The sequence below is a fragment of the Tyto alba genome, unplaced genomic scaffold, assembly GCF_018691265.1.
Source record: "Tyto alba isolate M040663 unplaced genomic scaffold, T.alba_DEE_v4.0 Super-Scaffold_21, whole genome shotgun sequence".
NCBI lineage: Eukaryota > Metazoa > Chordata > Aves > Strigiformes > Tytonidae > Tyto > Tyto alba.
In genome coordinates this window covers 21,003,395-21,029,936 of record NW_024881295.1, presented here as the reverse complement: position 1 = coordinate 21,029,936, position 26,542 = coordinate 21,003,395, and the positions used below count along the sequence as shown (strand labels likewise).

General features: G+C 40.6%; 1 protein-coding gene across 2 annotated transcripts in view; it reads right to left on the bottom strand.

Annotated features, from left to right (window-relative positions):
- The window catches only part of BRAF (B-Raf proto-oncogene, serine/threonine kinase), an 82,796-nt gene that overhangs the window by 52,226 nt on the left and 4,028 nt on the right, over positions 1 to 26,542 (bottom strand). For both annotated transcript variants that reach the window (XM_042795311.1, XM_042795312.1), the window contains exons 2-3: positions 13,951 to 14,052; positions 1,829 to 2,092 (exon numbers count right to left, since the gene is read on the bottom strand). In XM_042795311.1, the coding sequence (XP_042651245.1) occupies positions 1,829 to 2,092; positions 13,951 to 14,052 (366 nt within the window). The remainder of the gene's footprint in view (positions 1 to 1,828; positions 2,093 to 13,950; positions 14,053 to 26,542) is intronic.

The following is a 26,542-nucleotide window of genomic DNA, read 5'->3' as shown; positions in this document are numbered from 1 at the left end:
GCATATTCAGAAATAACTTCAACTTGGTGAAATACACCCATTTGAAAATAAAAAAATATATTCTTTTTGCCTACAAGTTTGATGTAATATATTTCATAATTATAAAGTATTCTTTATATATAATGATTCCTTCAAAGCAAAACAGAGCTCAGACCTGAGAAAAGCCTTACTACACATTTGATAAATGGATTGAGGAGGAGGTGAAAAAGAAGGGAGGGAAAGGAGCAAAAGAGGAAAAAAAAATGAGTAGAAATATACTATATGGCTTAGAGAAGAGGACAAGATAACACACAAGAGAGACAGAAAAGGAAATGCACAGAATATACTGTGACCCGCTGTAGGAAAGAAATAAAACCAACTTGTGGGACAGCCCCATCACACAGGCTGAGGCTACAACAGCCAGACAGGGTGGGACAGAAGACATGAAGAAGAAACCAGAGTCTCTCCACATTTCACGATGTGGGTAGTACTGTGTGCCTTGTCATACCTCACAGGCAGACAACGAAATCACCTTTGCTTAACACTGCACGTCTGCACAGCCGTCATAGTTCACGCTAAACGCCCATTCTCCAGGTCAAAACCCAAATATTGCTTTCAAACCTTAGTGAAATCTTCAACAATTAAACAATATTAAAAAAAAAATCAGGTGAAAACAACCGCCCTCTAATCTGATGTTCCCACGATAAGTCTTATCTTTTTTGTTCAGTGGGGTGAGTGGAAGGAGGAAGAAACGTGGCAGGGAAGGGAGAGGACGTGTTCCCAGTGCCCAGCACCACCCAGTTTGTTTTCTTCTCTTCGCCTGCCGCTCAACTTCCACATGCACAGGCCAGTGACAGCCAATACCTGATCGACTGCTGTGAAAAGCAGTGGCTTCACATGGACACTGGCTGTGCTATCCATTCATTTCCCACCTTCTCCGGAACCACAGCTCCCCTTTCTAAGTGAGGAGTATGTGCCGTCTTGCAAAACGGAGCCTACACCGGGGCTTGTCAGTAATTTCATGTATCACGGTTTGCATTGTATTGTTCTTAAAGCACACATCAAGGCTCTTCAGTTGGCAGCTCTTAACCAATAATAAAAAAAACTCCCTGCCTATAACAGATAATTAAATAGCCAGCGAAAAGTCAGCTCTTCTTTCACGACTCCAGGAATCACTGTAACCTCGTCAAACCCGAGAAAGGCTAGTTTTTCAGCAGTTTGCAGACAATACTTCTTGCCCCTCCCAACAGCCAGTTCTCTGCACAGGGCCTGATAGCATCAAGGTCCCAACACAAAACACTCACCACAGCGAGTGGGGAGGAAAAGAAAAAAACAAAACAAAACCACAACACAAAAAGAAGTGATTCTGCACAGCCCTCCTTGGTTGAAGGAGGCTGGCTCTTGCTCTAAAACATTCACTGCTGCTAATAACTTTGACAACATGGAAAACACTTTCCCCAGTCTTGCCCTGTTAAACTAACCAATAATTTTGTATAATACAAGAAGCATAGCTTCCTGCCCCATCCTAACCATTGCAAAATGGTACATTATTATTTATCCAAGAGAGCTCATTTGAAAAAAAAATTTCTTGAGGTATCTTTATTGTTATAAAACTCCTGAAAGCTTTGTATTCTTTATTTTTGCTATCATGGACATCTCTGTGTTAATCCTGTAGAAAACAGTCAACATACCAAAACAACTGAGTGCAGCAGGGCATAAGTAGTGATCATGCCACCTCTCTGACCTCCACCCAGGTATTTTTTCAGCTCTGAAATGAACTTTTGCATATGGAGGGAGAGAGATACAGGAAATATTGAGGTTACAAGTATGTGAATAGAAACTGACTCACCACAGTCCTTTGCTTGTTGGGCAGGAAGACTCTAACAATAGGCTTCTGTGGAGACTTAGGGTTATTCCGTGACATATCAGCAGGGTTTTGATAAACCGAAAGGGATGAAGGTGCTACAGAGAGGCTAGAGGAGGAAGATGATGCAACTGTGTCTGTTGAAGCCGAACTGGAGACAGAGAAATCTGTGCCGTTCCCCATGGATTCCAATAGCTGCTGTTCTCTCTGCTGCAGAGCATCTAGTTTGCTGGTGTACTCTTCATAGGCCTGCGAAAGAGCAGCAGCTGTTTTAAGGATGTAGTGGCCTCAGACAAAACCAGAAATCTAAATTCAGATCGAACATGTAACAAAACTTCTAAACTAATTCAAATTTCCCAGGACTACGAATAAAATGGTCTAGTCAAATTTTTCAGTAGGACACAAAGAAGGAATGGCATTCAATTTATTATGTTAAATCTGAACCAACAACTAATTTTTTAATAGACTAAATGGGTAAATGGTTTTAAAAAAAAAAAAAAAAAAACAAAACATAAGTCAAAGTCTCAAGGCACCTGCACTAAATAGTCTAATTCAAAACTACTTTAAAGATGACAACAATCTTTAACAAATGCTGTCAGCAGCATTGCTGAATTACTGTGCTACAGCTGAATTTATCCTTTGGTTGGAATGACAGCTAAATAGATCTAACGCAATAATCAAGAGTAAGCCAAAATCTGCTTTTTATGATTTCTATCTGACAACTCACTTAACTCACTGTTCACCATCATTCACCTCTGCAACGATCCTTTTATACCAGGTAGTACAAAAGGCTTGATTGTAGTTAGAACGCAACTAAGTTTGCCCTGTTATAAAGTTATCTGTAAACATGAAAAGGTAATCCTTTGAAAGAATTTTTTAACATCTGTATGAGATTAATGTGATTTTCCAAGTTTATGTAAAACCTGACTTCCTACTGACCAAGTTCCTTAAACAAAAAATCAGTAATGTTAAATTTGCCCATTAAGTTTTTATTGAATGTAGCCAAGTTAAACATTATTGCCAAGCTCTATAATACAAATACATAAACAGTATATGTTTTTATTTAAGGTTTGTTTCAATCAACTTTCTTTGTATTTGTAACAAGAATATTTTGATCTCCATTCAAGTATCAGAATTATTTTTTCAGCATATAAATGAGTACAGAGCAACTTCAAAAATCTGATTCCACTACAGAATATGTGTTCCATGCTATATAACCATGCCTGTGTTAACCAAGGATGTGTTAGACCTTTACAGACAAGAAGAGATAAAGATCTTGCAAACCTAACATCTAAGCAGTGGGGAACAGAATTTTCTACTTAGCTCTGTAGCAAGACCAAGATCTATGCCAACCTGCATAAATTTTCAATGCCACAAAGCGTATTCATGGTAGGGAAAGATACTTGGTGGGTTTTTTGTTTGGTTGGTTTTTTTGTTTTGTTTTGCTTTGGATTTTGTTAAAAAAAAAAAAATTATTTTCTCAAGTTTTCTGTGTATAATGTGTTGCTAATTAAAGTTATATGAGAATTGAGCTGACCCAAAAGTCTGCAGGATTTACATGTGGAAAACAAACATTACAGTTAAGAAAAAAAAACACAAAAACCTAGTATTCAGTAGTGCTGCCAGAAATACTACATTTTATTATGAATTTATTTCTCTTGGTTGTATGTGCAGGTTCACTTAACCCATGCGGGTTTTGTCAGGTAAACAGCGGTTGGCCCCTTGCTTTTTACAAAGGTTTAGCATCCCCCAGGATGGACTGATGTTCAAAATCTCTGCTACCATCCCCACAGCGTTAACAAAGAGAATGATAATTTGACAGTGAAGACTAAGAAAGAAAAAGCATTTTAAAGAATGGTGGTGAACATAATTCCAAATTCTAAATTTTATGGGTTCCATTTTTAATAAATGGAGGTAAGTTGCAGGAAACTGAGAGCTACTTACTATTTCTTGTAAAAATTGAAGCTGTCTAGTGTTTCACAAATAGACGCCATACTTGGAGACTTAAAGCCAAAAGAGTTTCACTCTAGCCCAATTCTACTGTCAAAAGTAAATTGAAAGGCTAACCAATTATAAATAACGACATTTTTTGGCTGTACAGGAACACAAATGTCTCTCTCCTACTTCCAGGATCAACTTTTCATGTAAATTCCAGTAAAAGCTCCATGTGCCAAGAATTATTTTCAGTAAACAAAAATTAAGAACCATAAACTGTTACCATTTCACCAATACTTTTCTAAATATTTACTTCCTTTTCTCATGAACATTGCAAAATATAATTTGAAAACATGCAACATTACATTGCTTCCGGATACTTGCGGGCTTAGTTCCTTCAGAAAGTTACACACATCTTTCAAAATACTCAATCCTACAATGTTTATACTGGCAGCTTAATCTGTCACTAATGCAAACTCCAAGTCAAATGATTTATCTTAAGAGAATAAACAATGAGCATGGAAAGCTGGGAGCTGCTGCTGGCTTTGGGTTCTATACCATTAAATTCTGCGTGAAAAGCTCTCTTTTATGAAGACAAAAGCTCTCAAGTATTATACTGTGACTCAATGTCATAGCAGAAGATCCCATCATAAAACATAATGGAACTAGAAATGCATCAGTAGACTCGAAATATATTTTTCTGGTTTTAAAAAATAAATTCTTTTTATACAAAAGGAGCAACAGTACATGCAGCAGAAACAGAATAGCTCCAGTAAAATCCAATTTTCACAAAGATTAAGTGCTTTGGCGAGACATTGGTTTCAGCTGATGACTAGCACCCGTAGACCTTACACAGACAACAGCACCAAGTCAAAACAGAGAGTTACCCCATGGCATTAAACTGAACAAGTATTACAGCAGCAAAGCTGACCTATGGCAAGTATTTCTAGCTAAAAGAAGGATTATGCCACAGAGTCGGCCTATCAACAACAGAGACCTGCAGCAGCATGTCCATATTAGCAGACAGGCATCGACAGCTACACTAAAGCTTCAAGTCAGTCAAGGCCCTCTGGGTCAGCTGTAAGGTTAATTTCTAACAGTTTTTCAAAAAGAAAAATTAAAATTAAGTTTGTACAGCATCTACAGCATGAAGAAGATCAAGCTGATCATTCAAGCGATTCATTAAATTAAGGATTTTAAAGGCATTTCAGAAGGAAAATTTTATGAAATCTAGAACGAAATCCATTCAGTTTAAATATTCTCATTAAGAAAGGGGAAACAGTCTAGAAGAAAACTTAAGTCTTGCTTTCAGCTTGGGGGAAGAGGGGGAAGAGGGGGAAGAGGGGGAAGAGGGGGAAGAGGGGGAAGAGGGGGAAGAGGGGGAAGAGGGGGAAGAGGGGGAAGAGGGGGAAGAGGGGGAAGAGGGGGAAGAGGGGGAAGAGGGGGAAGAGGGGGAAGAGGGGGAAGAGGGGGAAGAGGGGGAAGAGGGGGAAGAGGGGGAAGAGGGGGAAGAGGGGGAAGAGGGGGAAGAGGGGGAAGAGGGGGAAGAGGGGGAAGAGGGGGAAGAGGGGGAAGAGGGGGAAGAGGGGGAAGAGGGGGAAGAGGGGGAAGAGGGGGAAGAGGGGGAAGAGGGGGAAGAGGGGGAAGAGGGGGAAGAGGGGGAAGAGGGGGAAGAGGGGGAAGAGGGGGAAGAGGGGGAAGAGGGGGAAGAGGGGGAAGAGGGGGAAGAGGGGGAAGAGGGGGAAGAGGGGGAAGAGGGGGAAGAGGGGGAAGAGGGGGAAGAGGGGGAAGAGGGGGAAGAGGGGGAAGAGGGGGAAGAGGGGGAAGAGGGGGAAGAGGGGGAAGAGGGGGAAGAGGGGGAAGAGGGGGAAGAGGGGGAAGAGGGGGAAGAGGGGGAAGAGGGGGAAGAGGGGGAAGAGGGGGAAGAGGGGGAAGAGGGGGAAGAGGGGGAAGAGGGGGAAGAGGGGGAAGAGGGGGAAGAGGGGGAAGAGGGGGAAGAGGGGAAGAGGGGGAAGAGGGGGAAGAGGGGGAAGAGGGGGAAGAGGGGGAAGAGGGGGAAGAGGGGGAAGAGGGGGAAGAGGGGGAAGAGGGGGAAGAGGGGGAAGAGGGGGAAGAGGGGGAAGAGGGGGAAGAGGGGGAAGAGGGGGAAGAGGGGGAAGAGGGGGAAGAGGGGGAAGAGGGGGAAGAGGGGGAAGAGGGGGAAGAGGGGGAAGAGGGGGAAGAGGGGGAAGAGGGGGAAGAGGGGGAAGAGGGGGAAGAGGGGGAAGAGGGGGAAGAGGGGGAAGAGGGGGAAGAGGGGGAAGAGGGGGAAGAGGGGGAAGAGGGGGAAGAGGGGGAAGAGGGGGAAGAGGGGGAAGAGGGGGAAGAGGGGGAAGAGGGGGAAGAGGGGGAAGAGGGGGAAGAGGGGGAAGAGGGGGAAGAGGGGGAAGAGGGGGAAGAGGGGGAAGAGGGGGAAGAGGGGGAAGAGGGGGAAGAGGGGGAAGAGGGGGAAGAGGGGGAAGAGGGGGAAGAGGGGGAAGAGGGGGAAGAGGGGGAAGAGGGGGAAGAGGGGGAAGAGGGGGAAGAGGGGGAAGAGGGGGAAGAGGGGGAAGAGGGGGAAGAGGGGGAAGAGGGGGAAGAGGGGGAAGAGGGGGAAGAGGGGGAAGAGGGGGAAGAGGGGGAAGAGGGGGAAGAGGGGGAAGAGGGGGAAGAGGGGGAAGAGGGGGAAGAGGGGGAAGAGGGGGAAGAGGGGGAAGAGGGGGAAGAGGGGGAAGAGGGGGAAGAGGGGGAAGAGGGGGAAGAGGGGGAAGAGGGGGAAGAGGGGGAAGAGGGGGAAGAGGGGGAAGAGGGGGAAGAGGGGGAAGAGGGGGAAGAGGGGGAAGAGGGGGAAGAGGGGGAAGAGGGGGAAGAGGGGGAAGAGGGGGAAGAGGGGGAAGAGGGGGAAGAGGGGGAAGAGGGGGAAGAGGGGGAAGAGGGGGAAGAGGGGGAAGAGGGGATCCCTGGAATTCATCTAGTCCAAACACGTGTTTAACACAGAGCTAATTTTTAAGTTCAATCAGGTTACTCAGGGTCTTGGCAAAGACAGTTTCCAAAGTCTGGAAGGATGGAGACTCCACAACCTCATCCAGGCCTCAAAAACCACCGCCACGAAGGATTTTTTCTCACGGACTTCACTGCGACACCGCCTCTTCCCCTTTTGCTGCACGTGCCTGAAAAGAGCCTGGCCCTCATCTTCCAGCTGCAAGAGCCGGCGGGGCCCTCCTCAGCCTCCCCTTCGCCGCGCTGACCACCACCCCCGCGCCAGCCGCTCGGGGGGCGAGCGGACGGGTCCCTCTTGGTGCTGGCTCCGTGCTTTGCCAAGGCAGCCGGGTCTGCCGTTTGCTGCCCTCCCGGTGACGGGGGGGGTTACGGCCAGCTGGGCCTGCTGCCCACCAGCCCTGCCCGGCCTCTCCCGCCCGCGACCTGCCGAGCCCGTCGGCGCTGCTGCGCTGGCTTCCGTCCTTCCAGCCCCTCCAGCTTGATTAGGAGTTGCCAAAAAGAGACTGCCTTTAGTAATGTATATTATCCTCAACAAATTTACGTTTGCTGTACAGGGCTCCCCATTTTGTGCGAACTGACAGTATTTCACAAAGCTAGAGGAAAAGCTGAGTATTAGATTCAAACCGGCTCATCTTGTCAATCTACACAATTCTAAGGCTATCTAAAATAGAACAAAAAGGTAACTTCAATTATATTGCACATCAGTATATATGCATATCATACAATATAGCCTCATACGTGTGAGAATACTTCTGAGGCTTCAACCAATTAAAATGTACAAAGGCCTGGTAAGCTGCCAAGCCCAATGTGCGTACATGACACAATACAACTACCGCTCATTCAGGAGCAGCAGCGTTAAAGTTATTTCCTAAAGGTTGCAACCTATTGACAATATAAAAGCTGACCTCAGAAGTCAGCAGCTTTTGCATGATGTTATGCAGATGTGCCAAGAGAGTCCTCTTGACGAGATGATGACATGGGATTTTCTCAAAAATATGCATATTTTTGTATTACGTATTATTTACACTATATCTGAAATTTGTTTTCTTCAGCCATAGCCAGGTTATACTTTCTAGTAAAAACACCTAATGAAACAAAAAGCAACAAGTGATTTTTTTTTTTTTTTAAAGCTAATCTGGGACAAAACCAAGTAGTAAAATGTGGTTTCTCCTTCTCCCTGCCCCCTGTCCCATCTGGGTAGAAACCCAGTCTAAACTCAAGGAGACCAACTGGTTTTACCATTTTTTCTCCTCAATCAATTTTAGTTAATATCCACACATTGCAAGCCTCTTAAAAGCCTAAACTACAGTTTCCCAGTTTATGAAACTGAGACTGTGTTTCTATTTAAAAGATGTCTGACCTTTTAGGTTGTTGATCAAATGCAAATCCCACTAAGTTAAATGAGAGCTGAAGATAGACAGTAATGTACGTCAGGATTTCTTCATTTAGTAAGACTCCTAAATCTGTACTTAGTCTAACTTTAGACACTCCTGTTTTGGTCCAACATATTTGATCAGCATCTGTTAGGAGTCTGGTAAAAATTAATCTGAATTTCCCCAGAGAACCGCCACGTTTCCCGGTGCCTGTACTCACGTTAGCATTTTCCTGGAATCCCACAGTCTAAAACAACCTGAGATTCAACACTAAGATCCATTTTAGATTGTATCTGGCCTGCTGTTACAAGAAGCATCCTTTAGATCAGCAAAGAGGTAATCTTCCTTAATTAATTTGATCTCCTGTGTGGATTTGTCAGATATACAGGAAGGAATGAAATACTCTCCTGAAATTCAACAACCAAACTCTCAAAAATGGCAACAGTAAAGCCTCTGAATAAAATATATTTAATAGCCTAGGAAAGGAGAAAGCTTGGTGTGGGGGGCACAGGCAGGGGAGTAAAAAAAAAAAAAAAAAAAATCACAGTAATTACGGACAAACATACCTCTACCCCCATGATTTGCATTTTAAATTGCTTCCAAGAATAGAAGTAGGAAAGAAGATGATTCCTTCAAGACAATACTAGAAAGCTGACCGAGTTTTAAAAATTATTTTGATACCACTATCATTCTATCTATGCATTTGTATACTGTTTTATTTTGTGTGGAGCCTGAAAAAAAAAAAAAAAAAAGCAGTCAGGTTACTCTGGAACTGTTAACTGAAGCAACCTACAGGCCCAGGATGCTACTTTGCACCACAGGAAGAACTATTTACATACGAATGGGCTAATACTCTTCAATTAAGTTCTAACAGATGATGTGTTCACAGATAATATTGTACACATAACTATGAGGCCAGGACACACGATGCGCTTTGGAAGTTTAAATAGGTACGGCCTCAAGAGTCCACAAAGGCTAACAAATTAAGTCATTTACGCATGAGCTCTCCTTTCTAAGTTTGAGGTAGCTGCTTTTGGACAGTCTGAATTTGTACAACCCATTTCAGTTTGTAAACAGCATATATTGCCAATGCTAAGCTGAAGTACACAGATCTTTATTCTCCTTTCCCTAACTTAGGTTATCGTTTTCATCAGTACTTTCTTGGTAGAGACAAAAAAAAAAAAAAAAATTGGATGGCCATTATACAAGAACACGCAACTGTATATTTTAAACATTTTTGCTAACTGAATCCCAGCTTTTCCCCAGTATCACAGCATTAGGCTTCTTTGCAGTAAAGATTTCCAATATTTACAACGCTTAGACAAACCCTTAAAAAAGGGTTTTTCCACAGTGAATCACAAACTGTATTTTGGGAAACAGCACTGCAAGGACAGATATAACACACTGAGAAATTATGTGGGAAGACAATAATCATTGATGTTTTCAGCTGTTGTGATACAGAGGGCTTCCAAGAAGTGTGGTAAAACTTACTGAGGAGCTCCTGCAGCCTCTCTTCCAGAAGAAAAGAAAAAAAAAAAAGGCTATTAGTGATATTTCTACATCTACTGAGTCAAGTAGTCATTTCAAATATTTGACAGTGACTTCCAAGGGTCTGTTAGACCCGAGAAACAGATCTCTGCTTACACACCGGGGATGGAAAAAGTTAAGAACTAGGATTAGCTAAGAAAAAATCTAAAATGACTTGTAGCTAAAATTCTAATACAGCCCTTGCTTACTACATTTATTATTTCTTCCAGACAGAACAAGCAGAGAAGTTTTTCTTGCAATCGTATTAGAGACCATTGATCAGATTCCCAAAGCTATCACGAAAAAGTATAACAATTAGAAGAAAATTGTGTGCTTAATGACAAACGTTCTCTTCTTTCTTCTGCTCATGCTGTTTCCCACCTCTGTACCATATATACGCACGCAGAAGTCTCTCTGCAGCTTTGGTCTCTTTTCTCAGCCCCTGCTTTCCTGCCCAGAGAGGAGAGGGACAAGCTACCCACTGCCCTCCAGCTTCACACTGCACTTTCCACTCCCAGGCAGCTGCAAACCAAGCAGCCCACCCAGGCTTGCAGGCCCTGCTCCCCGTGCTCTACAGTCACCTTTGAGACAGTCACTGGGGAGCGGTGGATCAAGGCAGGGTGATACCTCTGAACTCAAGTACCCCCTCGCGAGGGAATAATTAAATATATGCTGAATTCAACACAGCACATGTCAATCACTTCTGATATTTCAAGAAATTAATTCCTCTTTCATAGTCAATTGATGAATTGTGAAATGATGGCTGTGACAATAACTGTCAGTTTTAAAGTTCTTTTGATGTAAACAGCATTGAACCCCCACCAGAATTAAAGAAAAAAAAAAAGTCTGCCACAAAAAAAAAAGTTTTGTCATCTTACTCTCAGATAGGCATAGAAACAAAACCTTGTTATCTTCTATTTTCTTGAGCAACTATACCTAAGGCATAAATTCCTTTTTATTTTTAAATGAGCTGTATGTTTTATATTCAAGGCACCTATAAAGTTACTACATCCTTTGAATGCTCTGCTTTCAGAATTAATTTTCTTGTTCAGTTCTTCAGTTTTCCTTTGCATGCTTCCACTCCCCCAAACCATTCCTTTCCACTTTTAATTGAAATGCAATTTTGTCACCAGGTTTAACCACAACTTTACTTGACAGGTCTACAAAGGCAGCTCCAGCACAGGCCGGGAGCCAGCACAAAGGGTGCTCTAAGTTCTGTGAACGTGAGCAGTTAGTACGATGCGTAAGAAATGAAGGATATAAATCCAGACAGGAGTACAAAAGAACTGAACAAATCCTATTGTACCGAAACCCTACACACCAGAAGATGAATGGATAGCTGTCAAGCTTTTCATAGGTATACAAAAAACCATGGTTTTGCAGAAACTATTACAATAACAAACTAGATGTTTACAAGAGTGAAAGGCAATATTGGTGAAAGCAAAAGTGTTCATTTGCAGGTACTTATCTAGCAATTAGCTTTGACTAATTCCAACTTTTGTTAAGCAGAAACCATGCTTGCTGATAGCACTCAAGAGATGATCAACAGTCACAATCTGCAGAAGTCCACGTTTTATGGAAGATGCAAAGAGATCAGAGCAGTGGAAGGAAACAAAGGCAAAAGGGTGTTGCAGTCCAAGTAACAGCCTATCAAAATTACCCATACAGAAAAAGCAGGGCAATATTGCACTTTACAGCCAGAAATGAGGCTTCAGCAAAACAATCAGAAGATAATATTCAGAAGAGGATGGACAGAGTATGTTACCTTCCTGTTTAAGCACTTTGGAAATAGCACACAGACTATAGCATCAAATCCTCTGCGTTGCCTAGATGCGAAAGCCTGGGGGGAAGGAGGGGTCACACATAGAAGTCAGTGGTTCTTTTTATTCGTATCAAAACTACTGTATTTTCTTAGTGCCGCATTTCCTGGAAGCAAACATCTTCTTCCATACTTCATCACACTACATTCAAAGCTTTTTACTTACAGCTTTGTCCTTTCAGGATCTGTTTCTGACACGTAGAAGAATGCAGAAAGCCAAAACATGAGCTCTTGCATCGACAGATTAGATTCAGGTAAATTGCTGCAAAGTAAATTCTGGTAACAGAAAGTAAACCCTGTTCTTGGCCAAGCCAAAAGCAGCCAAAAAGGCAGGAAAGGCACAGAAAGGACGCACCAGACAACTGCTGCTGGACTGAAATGAGCAATCACGGGTAGACAGTGATCTTGACTCTGACTGTATCAGGTACTCTGTAACATATTTCTTCTTTTTCTTTCCTGCACACTACTTCTACCACAGGAAATCTACACACTAAACAAATAACAGGTTTGCAGCATTTAATCCTATTCACTTCATTCAATCCACCTGAGGATGACCCAATCTAAGCTAATGACCATTCAAACTGAAAGTTCCTCTCCTCTCTTACCCCGTTTTCTTGGTTCTTGGCTCACAGCTGCAAGCTCTTCCCCCCCCCCCCCCGCCTTCCCCGACCTTAAGCACGGCTTTGGGTTTCACTGGATTTCATCAGGAAGTTGTTCCATCTACCAACTGGATGGCAAACTAACCCAACAAACCCAGAATATTTCCCGTCCAGGTTAGTGCTTGGAAGTGGTTTAGCCGCTACTGGTACTGCAAGTACCCGAACACAGGAAGCAGAACCACACTGCAAAGAGCTGGGGAAAGCATTTCGCTGCCAGTGGCTCTTCTCACAGAACTTGCTGTCTCTCGGGATAATTCACCTGCAAAAGCAGAATGCCAGTCACTCCTGCCCTCCTCTCCGTGGCTCGCCGCTCCCTAGCCACTACCAGCACCACTTGCCACACGAGTCACTTCCTGACCCAGCGCAACTCGCTGCCCCAGTGCCGCTCCGCTCTGTCTTGCCGGGCTTCCCTACCGCGCTGACGAGCCAGAGTTGCAGTTTCATCTCGGCAGCACATGGAACCATCAAACTTGCAAATTTACGTTACACTTCATGGTTTGTAGTCACAAATTGTTTCAGAATTACCGTATTCTTTACGCTATTGTAATAATTTCCTAGCACGCATTTACAACTGCAAATGCTCTCTTCCCTATCAATTAACTACAGAATAAACGAAAAGCTTCCAGTATTGGGATCTCAGTTTTAATTTAGATACGAGTAAGTGACAAATGGCTGTAATAAACTAACAATTTCACTACCTGAAATCCAGATTTAGTACAGACTAAGTTCATTATTATTGCAAAATGATACACAATCTAATGAAACCAACATACACGTGGCAATATTATATCCAGACATTCGGAATGAACTGCCTCACGTGAAAGCAGAGGTGTGTTTATATACCATTAAGTGGTTGAAATAGTGATCAGCACTCATTCAACACTCCCACTTCACATTAGCAATAAGTAAAGCAACTATAGAGGGCCTCATTTGACCTTAACCGTTAAGGACGTTATGTCAATATTTGTATAATCAAGCTAGTGCCCTGCTCTGACATATTAAGATAAAAGCTAGAAGTACCTCAAATAATGAGATCTTTATTTTTAATTACCCAGTGCCTTTAGGTAGCAATTACAATGAAAAAGACTACAAAAGAAATCTGGTTGACTTCCAGTTATTTCAATACTTGAGAGAACCAAGAAAAGGGCAGGGTTTGGACCAAGTGATATCCATTCACTTCCTAATAAATGTAACTTATGCACGCAGTCCTTTTTTATGCTCTTAATGGTCCTACATCAATGCAACTTTCTGAATCTGGAGTGAAGAAAGAATACAGAAATTCAATTTGCAGTTTAGGTTACAAATTAAACACAACTTAAAAGTACTACTCCGCCATACAATCTTATGTATTTCTTTAAGAAATTCCCTTCTACTAATTTTTTGTATTCCATGTGATTATTTTTCAAAGAGAGAAAAAGCAAAGTCAACAGCTTTAAAGGCAATGTTAATCTTATAGTTGTTTTCATGGGTATGTGTACGTATTTGCTTTTAACAACACAGCCTACCTTTTTCTATTATACACATGACCTCACTCACCTCTGCACCGTAAAAGGATGCTTTACATTTCAGTTGCACCAACGTATCTGTGAGGCCATGCCACTGATCTTCCCCTACTGTATGTGTACGGTTCCTTTCTATCTTCAGGGAAAGAGTTAAGCTTCTAATACACAAGAATATTCTCTTCTACTACAGGTATCCTCAGTTTTAACATAAAATGCTTCATATAAGATTAAGATAACACACCATTAATCTAACCACATTCGAGCGTAAACTTACCTCTAAATATATCGATGGTGGGTTATGCTCTCCTCCAAATTTGTCTAGCAGTGCCTCTATATGTTCTTGTGTTAATTTAATCATCTGTTTGATATTCCAGACCTAAAAGAGAAAATTTAAAATTTTTGTAATCAAAAAGAACCTAGAGAATCTGTCCTAAAACAACAAAAAAAATACAATTTCTTGATATTTAATAACAAAAAAATCATAATAGAAGTATTTTAATTATCAGTAAAAGAGTGCACAAAGCTATCCCATTCATCCAGTGACAGTAACACACAGCTTGCTTCTGAGATAAACAGAGAAAAATTAAATTTGGTTCTAAAATTCAGGAACCTTCAACTAAACAACTTCTAAGAACGGTTTACTTTTCATGTTTATCAAAATCATATTATTTTTCTTGCAAGACTTAACAACCTAATTTCCACAGTACTACAAAGTTTAGCGAAGGAGTTCCATTAAACCTTAAGTAACACGTGTAAGCAACACTCACAAAACTGAGCCCTACTCTTCTACTCGCATGGGAACACAATGTCTTGATCTTAAAGAGCACCTTCTATACCTTGACTTCTACACTCAGTCTACCCTGCAAATTTTCTTACAGACCATGGATACCATCTGGAAAAGACATTTACCTCTAGTTCACAGAGAATACTTATGGCACTGTACTATGAAACAATTCAGGTTGTCGCTCATTCTTCACAACACCTTGAAAGAGTTAATTATAGAACCACCTTAGGTGAACAGTATTATGAATACTAATTTATACCTGAAAAAAAGGCATCAAAGCACAAACCCAAGATTTTAAAGCAATAATGTTACACTGACTTAAGAAGCTACTTCAGCCTGACCAAATTCAGAAATTTATAGCAGGGGAAGGGGGAGGAAAAGGGGAGAATCTCTTCTTCACAGAAGAGTTATTCAGACTATTTATCAGGAAAAAATTATTACGTCAGAGTTATTAGGCCGAGGATAGAATAAATGAAGATAATATAAACAGTGCTTCTTCCAAAGGGATTTTAAAGATTCCTGTTACCTTTTTCAGTTTAACTTTTTCTACTTCACAGATAATAGTATATATAGCCTAAAGACCAGGTCTGGATTTATAAATTGTGACAATCTACCTCTTTGAAAAGAAGGTATAAAAAACTTCATATTCTAAAGTAGGCACCAATAAAAAGATCCAATCCACGTTGGATCAAAACAAGTTTTACTACGTAATTTGCGATGTTCACAAAAACCCAAACTCTGAAATACAGAACCCACATTTTGCACACCACCTTATTTACCCCTTCTAATTCTAAACATCAGTTACTTGCCAGCAATTTCCTAAAGTAAACTATTAGTGGATTCACTTCTAGCCCAAGTTTTAGAACAGAGACCAGAACAAAGATTTAATCAAGAAGCTACAACGAAGCAAAAACAGTTTGCTCAGGAACAAGCAACCCAAACTACAAAGAGTGACGGGAGTGGGGAGATAGCAGACAAAGAGTATGATATTCAAGTATTCGGTACGTAAATTCCCTTGAGGCAACTGTGGAAGTCAGCTTGCTTCTCAACTTGCAATCAATTTATCACGCTGAAGCCAAGACCGCCAAACAGCAGCAAGGAGAAGGATTTCTGTATTTTGCTTGTTTTTCCCAAGATGGCAAGGGATAGTTGTATGCTTGGTAAAAAGAACAAGTTTGATTCAACCCTATTTCAATTAACCTGTTCAGTACAAGAGTTTAGGATGTTTAGTTACTGTGCAACTGGTAACCCGCTGTTAACCAGGGTGTGTATACAGAAAATTCCTGGGAAACTTAAGGAAACATGTCAGCATTATCTTGAGAAACAGGTTACCTTCGTACTTAATACAACTTCTATTATTTGATCATTCTGGCAATTTTACCCACCGAAAGTCTTTTCCAACATGCACTGTACCACAACCAAGACTGACAATTTACTGTACTTAAACGACTGGCAACAGGGAAGATGCTTCACTGGCACAGTAACCGCAACTCACAGGAGGGTTGAGGTTGGAAGGGACCTCTGAAAGTCATCTGGTCCAACCCCCTCCTCAAGCAGGTTGCCTGGGGCCATGTCTAGATGGCTTCTGAATACCTCCAAGGATGGAGACTCCACGGCCAACCCGTGGCAGTGCTCAGTCACCCCCACGGTTAAAAGGTGTTTCCTGATGTTCAGAGGGAACCGTCCGTGTTTCAGTTGGCACCCGTCGCCTCTGGTCCTGTCACTGGGCACCACTGAGAAGAGCCTGGCTCCGTCTTCCTTTCACCAACCCTTAGGCATCTTCGTGGCCCTTCACCAGACTCTCCAATATAGCCACGTCTCTCTCGTTACTGGGAAGCCCAGCACTGGACACAGCACTCCAGCCTTGGCCCCATCAGTGCTGAGTAGAATGAACCCCTGTCCGACGAGTTTCCAAATACTTTTTTTTGAAGACTGATAATGAGTAACTTCCTTGCTCGTGTGTTATTTTCTACTCTGTGTCCATAACCACAACCTTGCTCCTCTCTTCTCTTACAACAGAGAATAACAAATATGACTGAGCAACAGCAATATGCACAGCTAAAGCGTGTTATTTAGGAGATGTTGGCAAGAGAATCAAACAGCCTCTGATGAGGGCAGACATCTTCCTGCTAAGTTAATATCATAAACAAAAGCAAAACCTGAGTGACTAATGAAGAAAATAAAAGCAAATTTAAACTTACTGCCAGCTACCAGGCTATGGTAAAAACACCTTCACCTGCAGAAGGTGAAATTAAAGCCTAATGGAAGACAACATCACTCAGAGGAGCTGAAAGCAGTGCCCTGAATTATCCACTATACATTTGTGCGCTAAACCAAGAACCTTTCCACCAGTGAATCTTACAGGCAAACTTAATATGGATTTCTATCATCTTTGAAAGGCTATTCACACAGTTAAAAGTACGCTGAAGGCAGAAGGAAATTTATCAAAGTCAACCATAGCAACAAATCATTACTTGTTGCTCACAGAAATGGAAAACCTATTTTGTGTGCCATATTCATCAAAAGTCTTCTGACAAGCTGAAAAAACTTTCACAAATCTAGTATTGACTAGCATATTCTGTCCTTAATCAAGTACGCACCAGAACACATACGCCATGGCAAACTTCCAAGCTTCACCATTTCCCTTTAAGTGGCAACTTCTACTTATTTTTACTTACAGAAAATTTCTGGCTTCCCATATCAGTGAATACGCCTATACACAGTTTTTTGTGGTCCAGAGCAACCGTTAACTAGATAGCTCCTTGAGAATCAACCCCTGTGTAAGTATATTGCATCCTACTATGTAGGATCTATGACTACTTCAACTGAAGGAACTCAAGCCTTTTCCTAACTGGAATTTGGAACCGGTGCTCTGTGCAAGTTGACCTCGTGCAACTCAGAAAGGTCTGCTTCTGCACATCACCATTACCCACAGCTTCCACCTCAAAAAAATTCACCATACCTGTTACACTTACACAGCCAGCAACTTCAGCCTGTCTTCTCTCCTCACAGACTTGCTCGTTGAGATAACTCGTCTCAGCTAAGTTTGCATCATGTGTACCAGCCCAGCCTCACAGGCTGTGAGCCAAGATATAAACCCATCATCTCTGCGGCAAAAACCTGAAACACTAGGTTCTTAAGAATTAAATCTCTTGAGTTCAGTAGGACTCACAGATGTATAGGTTTCTCTCAACTGTCCAAATAAAACTTCAGAGTGTACAAAAATTGCCTGGTATTTTAGTAGGTGTCTCATTCCCCATAAGCACATACATTCCAGGACAGCATCAAAGAAATACCTAACAAAAGAGACAGCAAAAACATGAAATACAGAATCCTTTTAGCAATCAGTTCTGGACCAAAAAGCCTGTTCCTAGACAACAGAATAAACCCAAGTTTTTCAAGTTAAATGCATACACACAAATAGCATTCCTTCCTCAAGATCTCATGGTAATGCCTTTATCCACACTTCAGTCACACTTTCTTTAGAAGTAAAAGAAAACTGCAGAAGCCTGCTGGTTGTTAAGAAAGAACAGACCTATTTTTTGTTACTCTTATGAGCAGTCCACTACGCTTACGAAACTCCACACCTGTAGGAAACCACAACTGCTAAGTATCTTGCAGAAATACAAAAATCAATGCCAATCTAAGAGACAGTTGCTAGAAATCTTCCCGTATTCTGAAGTAAACCTGCAGTGCATTTAGTACTGTCCACATACAAGTCCAGTCCCTTCCCACGGGAAGCAGCAGGGTTATTTGAGACACACTGTTTCATTGTAGTTCTACAAAAAAGTAATGAAGCCTTTACAGCTTGGATAACCTTATCACTTTTCCAAAAAAAGCTTCAGATAGGACGAAAAAATTTATCTGGTAGCATTAGGCTAAGGTTATTCTCTATCATAAGAGATTAGATTTGATTCTCCTTTTAGTGCTGCTGACACAAGGAAGCTGACGCAGGCTAACATGGACACAGGCAGCCAGAAGACTGGAAATATTCCAGGTATACTGGAATATATCAACTTGTATCTGCCTATTGTGGATAACTGTGCATTAATTTTGCAAATAAGCACTCCCTTGCAATGTAATAAAGATGATGACCTACTTCAAGCCAGAGGCAAGTCATATATAGTAGAAGGCTAAATCCATTCTATTCAGGGCAGACTATGGCTCCACAAATGCGAGGTTATAAGCCATGAAGTTATTTTCACATCCTTCGCTGCTTGTCAAAATATGCAGCATCTGAGACAGCACAAAGCAAACCATCTTTTGTACTTTCTGCACCTGGCATCAGTACTCAAACCTCGCAGCACAACCCAACTCCAAGATGTATAGTGCACATTTGGTAGAAGACACCCGAGGGTTCAAATCTATTCTGTAAAGAAAAAAAAAAGGCATTATTTGTCCAGGCACAGTATGTCCTGCATTTGGATTATTACAATTCGTGATGACGGAGAATACTTTGATAAAACCAACTTGGTAATTTAAAAAAAAAAAAATAAAAAAAAAAATTAAGCATCTGATTTGGAAACTGTTTTATACAGAGGACAAAATCATCAATACCTATCTAATATTATTCTAATCATTGCCTTCAGGCTTCTTACACCATCAATTAAACTGTCTGGTCCACTGAGCTAGGATTCACTTTGTCAGAAAATGCTTTAAAACGCTGTTATGTACAAGATTGTTCTTAGCTGGACTAATGTCTTAACTAACTTGAAAACGAAGCGTTAAGGAGAGGCAAGAGGACATATGAATGGGGTTAGTAACTTAGCACCCCACCTCAGCATTCACCTGTCAAGATGCAGAATTTGCATTCTTCCGCTTTCTTTGATGAAAATCACTGTTACCTCTTCTTCACATGTTGATCTTCTCTTGAGATACTTTCCCCACTCGCTAACCTTGAATGGTGCTAGTCCTCTTCTTGCATCTTACAAAGCTTGCTTTTCATTTTCTGCAGGCATCTGCTGGAACACGCACATGCAGTGGGAAGGACAGTCCCTTTCTTCTCCCTATACTTCAGGCTCTAGCTCGTCTCCATCTCTCAGTGGAAGCTTCTCTCAACTCACACATCCACTATGTTAATTTTTGCATTTTTTCCTACTCTCTGCTGGCTCTTCATGCTTATCACATTTTCAACAGTGCAGTTCACCTTTTTATTAAACAAGTGTGAAAAATACTAACAGCTGAAAAACTTCTCTGAACTGAAAACCAGCTTGCAATGGGTTTCACATAAGAGTTTAAGCAAGTGACAGGAATGTCAGCATTTTTTATTAATGTTGGTGAATCATTTTTATCGCAGTTGCTTTACAGTGTCTGAGATATGAACTCTGACAGTGTATTTTCATTCCTGGCTAGACAGTTCAGAATGAGTCCAGTAAAATTTACAATCACAGAATAGTAAATAAGTTACACATAACAATATCTACAGAAGTTACTGTAGCAAACAGAAAAAGGATCCAGTATCTCTTTTTCCACAAAAGTCTATGAACATATCTTTCTAGACTGATAAAGAATGGCCTTGGTGAAGATGTATAATAGCACATTAAAGAAGAAAAATCCCAAAGAAGAGGTACAACATTTTTTTGTACCATCCTGTCTGATGACTAGGATCATAACTAGGTCAGCTAATACAGTAATGTGATCAGCAGGCATCTGCTGTAAGCACAGCAGTTAGCAAAATATTTAAAAAGCTTGAAGATGAAAACTATTTTCCATTTAACAGGTAGCATTTTTTAGGCAGGAAAGGACAGTTCTTAACCCCCCTCGTAACCAGGAATGCAGGTTTTCAGCTGTGTCTGTTGCAACACTCTTCTCGTTAAGCAAAAACCACCAAAACCAAACACACAACTCCCTCCCTACTCCAAAAAAAAACTAGAAAACATCTGACCAAGTTAACAGTCAAGTATCAGAGTATCATCTTTGAGGAATGAGCAGCAGAAACTCTACTGAAAAAAAAATAAGTGGAAGACTAACTCTGCAATTCTAAGACAAGTACATTCAATAAAGACTCGCTTTCTTTACCAGAGGACTTCCACCACACAAACCCCTGGTATTACCAACAGGTTTCACTTAATATTTTTGCATCTCATTTATTTGAAAAACATCAGTTGCAACTGAGTAATCTACGTCTTTTCCTTTGTTTAATTCTAAAGGCACATTGAACTGCTCATTGTTCATCTCTGCTCTTAAAGCAGAATAAATAGCTTTTCAGTCTGTCAGACCTTCGCCTCTTAAGTTGCCTCCTCTTTAACAAAAGGAATTCAGACTTCAAATGTTCCTTACTTATTATAAGCGTTTAAAAATATTATTTTAAATACAACAACAAACTGTAAAGGATAAAGCTCAATGAAGTCTACCCTTGTAACATAACCAAGCAGTTTCCCTGTAAGAACAAAGTCACCAAGAGCCTTAGGCAGTGGCTGCTTTGCAGCTTACACCAACCTAGAAAGTGGCTGCAATTATTGCATTGTCCTTGGCTATCTATCCCTGCTCCCTTCCATACTCTTTCTCCAGAACTTAAACCTCTGGCCGAACCATATCAGTATGCTAAACAAGCAGAAAATTGTTCTCTTTCTCAAGGTTAGTTTTCTGCCAGTCTAGTGTGCTGAAACAGCTTGGCAAAGGACCCAGTGACCACCTGAGCTGGCGCAAAAAGTCACCTTTCAGACTCTCCGTAGCCCGCAGTCGGATGGATTGAGGATACCATGAAGCAGCAGCCTTCCTGCGTAAGTTTTAATTTTCATTCCCCCACTTTTTCCATCATCTGCCATCTTTGCTGCTTGCTGCCGAGTAGAATTTGCCTCCAAGCACTACAGAAAGGAAAGTTAACAAATGTTTTCTACCATAGCAGAGCAGCAGTGTGAAAAATAAGAGGTGTCTGTATCCTTCATTTAAATCATTAACCACCAGTTGCACAGCTTTCTTTGATCTAACTAAATCTTTAATTCCACATTGCTCGAGGCTTTTGTGTTGCATTATTACTATTCTCTTTTATTCACTTTGGTACTAATTCAGTAGTCATGAGGATCATGCACAGATCAAGTTCTTGTACAATTCACTGTATTTACATTTATGAATTTAACAACTTCTCCCTAGACTGTCACAGATAAAAAAAAAAAAAAAAAAAAGGGAGAGGAAAAAAAACCCCTATCTACATCTCCTAACTTCTTTAAGAATGCAATCTTGCTTTAGAGAGGTAACCACCAGACTCTCAAGATGTTAAATGCATACAGCAGTGAAATTTTAAAAACCCCACAAACCATCGTGCATACACAAGACTATTTCTCTGCATACTTTAAGCTGAAGACAAGTCATATTTGTGATAGAAAGCAAGCAGCCAACCAGCTAATTACAATAATTGCCTATAAGAAGCAAATGCTAGTCAAGCAGAGCTCTTACACAGCTTGGGTCACATTAATTAAAATGACAAAACAAATAAACTCAGTCTTGGCTGAACTACAGAACTTACTCTGCTCTCTTCTTGCCAGAGCACACAATTAATTAGACTGTCCAGAAAAGATAATCAGCAGCTATTTAAAAGTTCATGTAATCAATCCATAAAATAATTTCTTATACACTTTGCAATATTCCACCAGCAAACTATTACTACACTGTGCATGTGGTTTCTACCAACCAGTTAGAAAATGCAAGAGACAGATGGAACTGTTAGTCAACTATAAATCTATTCTGTTTGTTCAGAAATATCTGTGATCCAATAAAATAGCTAAGGTATCCCATTTTTATCACAACAGGTCTCAAAACCCGAAACAGAGCAAGTGCACTTGTTGGGTTTATTTGTACATTATTTGTAAAACGTAAATAATTTGCTCCCAATCACAGAAACCACATTCTCCTAAATGGCATTCTATGTTCTACTCAGTGAACCATGCTACCTCACTAACCCTAGTACCAACATGAAAAATTAAATAATTTAAAAGGCAGAACTGGCTCCTTGCCATTCGTTGTTAAGAGACTGTAAAAAAAAAAAAAAAAAAATCCAAACCAAGATACAACAGCTATCATGGAAGGATGTTGAAAACAACCATTTAGTTTAGAAAACTGAAATAAAAAAAAACCTGCTAAAAAAAGGTATTTTCATTTGACTCAGTCAAACTTCAGATGATCAAACTGGACAACTATTTAGTACATAAAAACTGCTGCTAGACTTATACCCTGTAACTACTGAATTGAGAGACTGGAAAAAGCCACATCAATTTTCAGCGATGTACAAAAGCTTAAAAAAGTCACAAGAGACTTTATTAGCACTTACAGAGAGTATTCTAGCAAAATTATGAGAATGCTTGAAGGAATCCTTTCTGCAAGTTACCTCAGATAATGAAGACTCACATTTAAGTCTACATTACTTGCAACTAACTAGAGAAAATGTTTGACCTATCAAGTTTTAATGAATAAATTTGCAAAACCAGTTCAAAGACTGAGGCACCAGTACACAGTCATCTAGTTTCAAACACCTAGATACTACCAACTGTACTTAAAAGTTATAACGATGTATTTTATTTCATGTTGATTTTACAGTGCTTTTCAAACACCATTAGTGAATAAGTAGGACTAGAAATAAAAGACACACTACTCAGACTTCAGAAATGCCTACCCTCAAAACAATCCATTTATCTGAATTAAAAAAAAAAAAAAAACAAAAAAACAAAAAACACCAAAAACAAAACCAACCCAACAGCAATGTAACTGCTTTTGCAAAGTATTTACTACTTACCAGTGCATTTAACAACAGCTTTACTAACAACTATACTTTTTAAGGGGCCTCACTACGTAACAGATTAATATATTAAAGCTGGTATCCCCCTTTTTGTGGTTAAAAAAATAAATTCCTAGCCACTTAGTTATGCGAGACATTTTTAAACAGTAAGTGCATTTTGTTCATTAACAACCTTATTTGCTCGCCTCACAGAAGAAAGGTTTTAAAGAAAGTTGGTACCCTTCGTAGAGAAACTGAATTGCCTCTTCATACTTAATTTTGTGCAGGTAATCTGGGAGAACCCATGAAAATACATCACTTGATCAGAACCTTAGAAAAATAAAAGCTTCTTTCAGTGTTCAAACACATTCCTACAATCTGCTGAATTCAGTATCAATAGTGTGGAAAATTCATTTGATACCGAACACTGTACCTGCACTGCACAACAAGCTCCATTTTAAAAAGAGCACAGATTCTGTTTTCTGATCTTTAATGTTCACGTTGGTTGGGGAGGGTTGTGGTGAGCTGATAGCTGGCAGCACTGCTCCCTGAAAACTCCTGTCTGAATTGACAGTACCTTCGGACAATGGGAATGGTTAAAAATTAGACCTCTGCCTGTTTGACCCTTTTTTTTCTAGGGTCCACATTGATAAAATGTCATCAGAAACAGAATAAAGAAAGGTACTGTTGCTGCTCCTTCAAAACACACAAGTGCTAAAAAGGTAGTGTAACAAGCCAAACACTTGAAAAAAAAGGTTTTAAATGGGAAAAAAAGGAAGAAAAGGCATGTAATTCTGCATCGGGCAGTCTTGTTTAACTTTAGCACTGGCCACAGAAGAGGAAATCAGTTGCATGAACACATATTTCATCATTTTGGAAAGAAGCTCTGCGCAGGAGGGAAGATTAGGAGGATTCCATTGTACGCCCAAAAAGCTCAAGAGCAACTGGAACAAAAAAGCTGAAGCAAAGTAAAACATATATTGCATACCGAGTTCTGTATCCTGCAGTAGCTATGGGAAAGTAGCTGTGTTCACACGCACAGATGCGTGAACAGTTGAAAACTATGAAAACCACAGTTGAAAATTATGAAAGCCATTTCACACCTCAGAAAACTAAATACTGTACCTAGAACTCTCGAGTGGTCAAAGCTGTTGGAACAGTATGCTTACTGTACAGGAAGGTCATAGAGGACCTTCACATCCCAGGCACGCCGGCAAAACTATGGCGTGGAATCATCTTTCCGTGAAAGGCACACTCAGAAGCAATCCAGAGAGACCAAGTAAGATTTTTACAAGCTAGCACGGGAAGCTCAAGACTGTAAAGATCTAAAGTGTCAGGATCTAAACCTGGCAGGTCCAGCTGAGGAAGCCTCAGCTGAAAAAGACTTCCCATTCAAATATAAAAAATGAAGGCCAGTGTGGTTTCGTGGGACAAAGATGATCTTAAAAAAAAAAAAAAAAAAAAAAAAAAAAGGAGGTGGAGGGAAAAAACCCACCATACTACCACTACTGCCCCAACCACATTCCTTCCGTCTCTTATCTCACAAGAGTTTTGGAGCTCACCAGGTGCCACGTTGAGGAGGCTCAGCTCACTAAGCTTGCAGAAAACTAACTCAACCAAAGCGATGCCCATTTTCTGCGGTGTTAGGGCGGTGAGGTAACTTCGGCAAGTACAACGTCGGGCCTGAGGTGGCACAGGGCCCCACGGTGCCTACGGGGAACAGCAAAACCTTCCCCCCCCCCGGGGAGGCAGAGCACCATTCGATTGCCTTCAGTGTAACTTCAGCAGCAACCCTTACGGGCTATGGCAGAGCATTTCTACTATACTGTACATCACGCTGCCCTTCAAATGTGGTTCAAACTGAAAAGGAAACTGTCATAAAAATTACACTTGGCCAAAAAGTATCTCCAAAGAAACTTTAAGCCTGAAGCAGCTTCTGTGTAAGGCTGGAAGAGATTTAGCGATTTCATGATTGTTTGAAACCTTCTTTTGTTTCCCTTGGAAGTACAAATAAAATTACATTTCCTGCTAATTGAAACTCCCTCCAAAATCTTTCATGCAGTCAAATTTTCTATAGATACAATAAAGCTGAACAATAGACTTGTTACAGAATAAACAAAGAGGAATATTGGAGCTTTAAGGAAATTAGGGCGTTTTTTCAGTTTGTTTTAAAAAATATCTATCATCAAAAGCCGTTGCCGTTAGGAAAAAAAAAAATAAATCTCATTTGGTCTACAGTATTTTTAACTACATTCAACAAAAGAACTGCCTTTCCTGGCTAAACAAGTGTCAAGAAGGATATTATTAGAACAGCTTTAAAAATAAGATGCCTTTGAGTTTAACAACTACAACACAATACAAATGGGAACAGCGTTAATGGCTGAAGTAACAACATAAATCAACAAAAAACTCAGTACCAAACATACTGTATCCAACCAGTTTGTGGATATCCACAGAGTCAAGAAACAAGCCTACTGAGACATCAAAACTTTTCAGAAGCAGCTACTTACTACTCCATTATGCAAGTTTTGTGTAATCAAACAAGCTACCACAGGACAGAACTATTAATCCTATTGCCTTTTGGGAACAACATCGTAAGCAGAGATTTCTTTAACATCCCCACTAAACTCAAGTATTTTAAGGTTGCGTTCTACTGTTCGATCTACCTCGCCATAAATAAATCCTAAAAAGACTGGGGAAAAAGAGAAGAGAGGTTATCAAAATCATTGCCTTTTCTAGACCTGGATCAACTTTTCCCCATCGCTCCCAACATGTGTTTGCCTGTGAGGTGACAGAATCTACTAATGGACATTCTGTCAGTAAGTTAAGGAAATCTATTCTCATGCTTCGCTATACCTAGCCATAAAGAAAAGGGTAAAGGGTTGAATAGTAACACAAAACCCTCTTCTCCACTACCATTTAAAGTCACTACTTCTGGCAGTAATCACCACAACCCTGGAGAACAAGTTATTTGCATTCTTTGCATTAGATTTAGCAATTCTCATTTCTTTTTTAAACAGCCTCAGTTTTTTGATTTTTTTTTTTCCTAAGTCTTTCCTCAAAGCTCTGACCTTCTAGACTTCAGTTCACTATTATTATTCTTCTCTAGACTCTCCTCAGCTGTATTTTGTGAAGCTGTGTCCCAAAATCAGACACAGTATTCAGCTAAGGCCTTTCCAGTCCTATGCAAAACAAAAGGATTATTTCACTTATCTTTTGAGGTATACTCCTGCAGAATATTAGCTGGATATGAAGCATCTTGTAGCTAAAGTTTAACTTGTCCTCACAATTAAACCAGATGTCATTCACAGACAATAAAGTTAGCTCAATCACTGAACACAAACGAAATAAACATAATTGAGATTCAACATA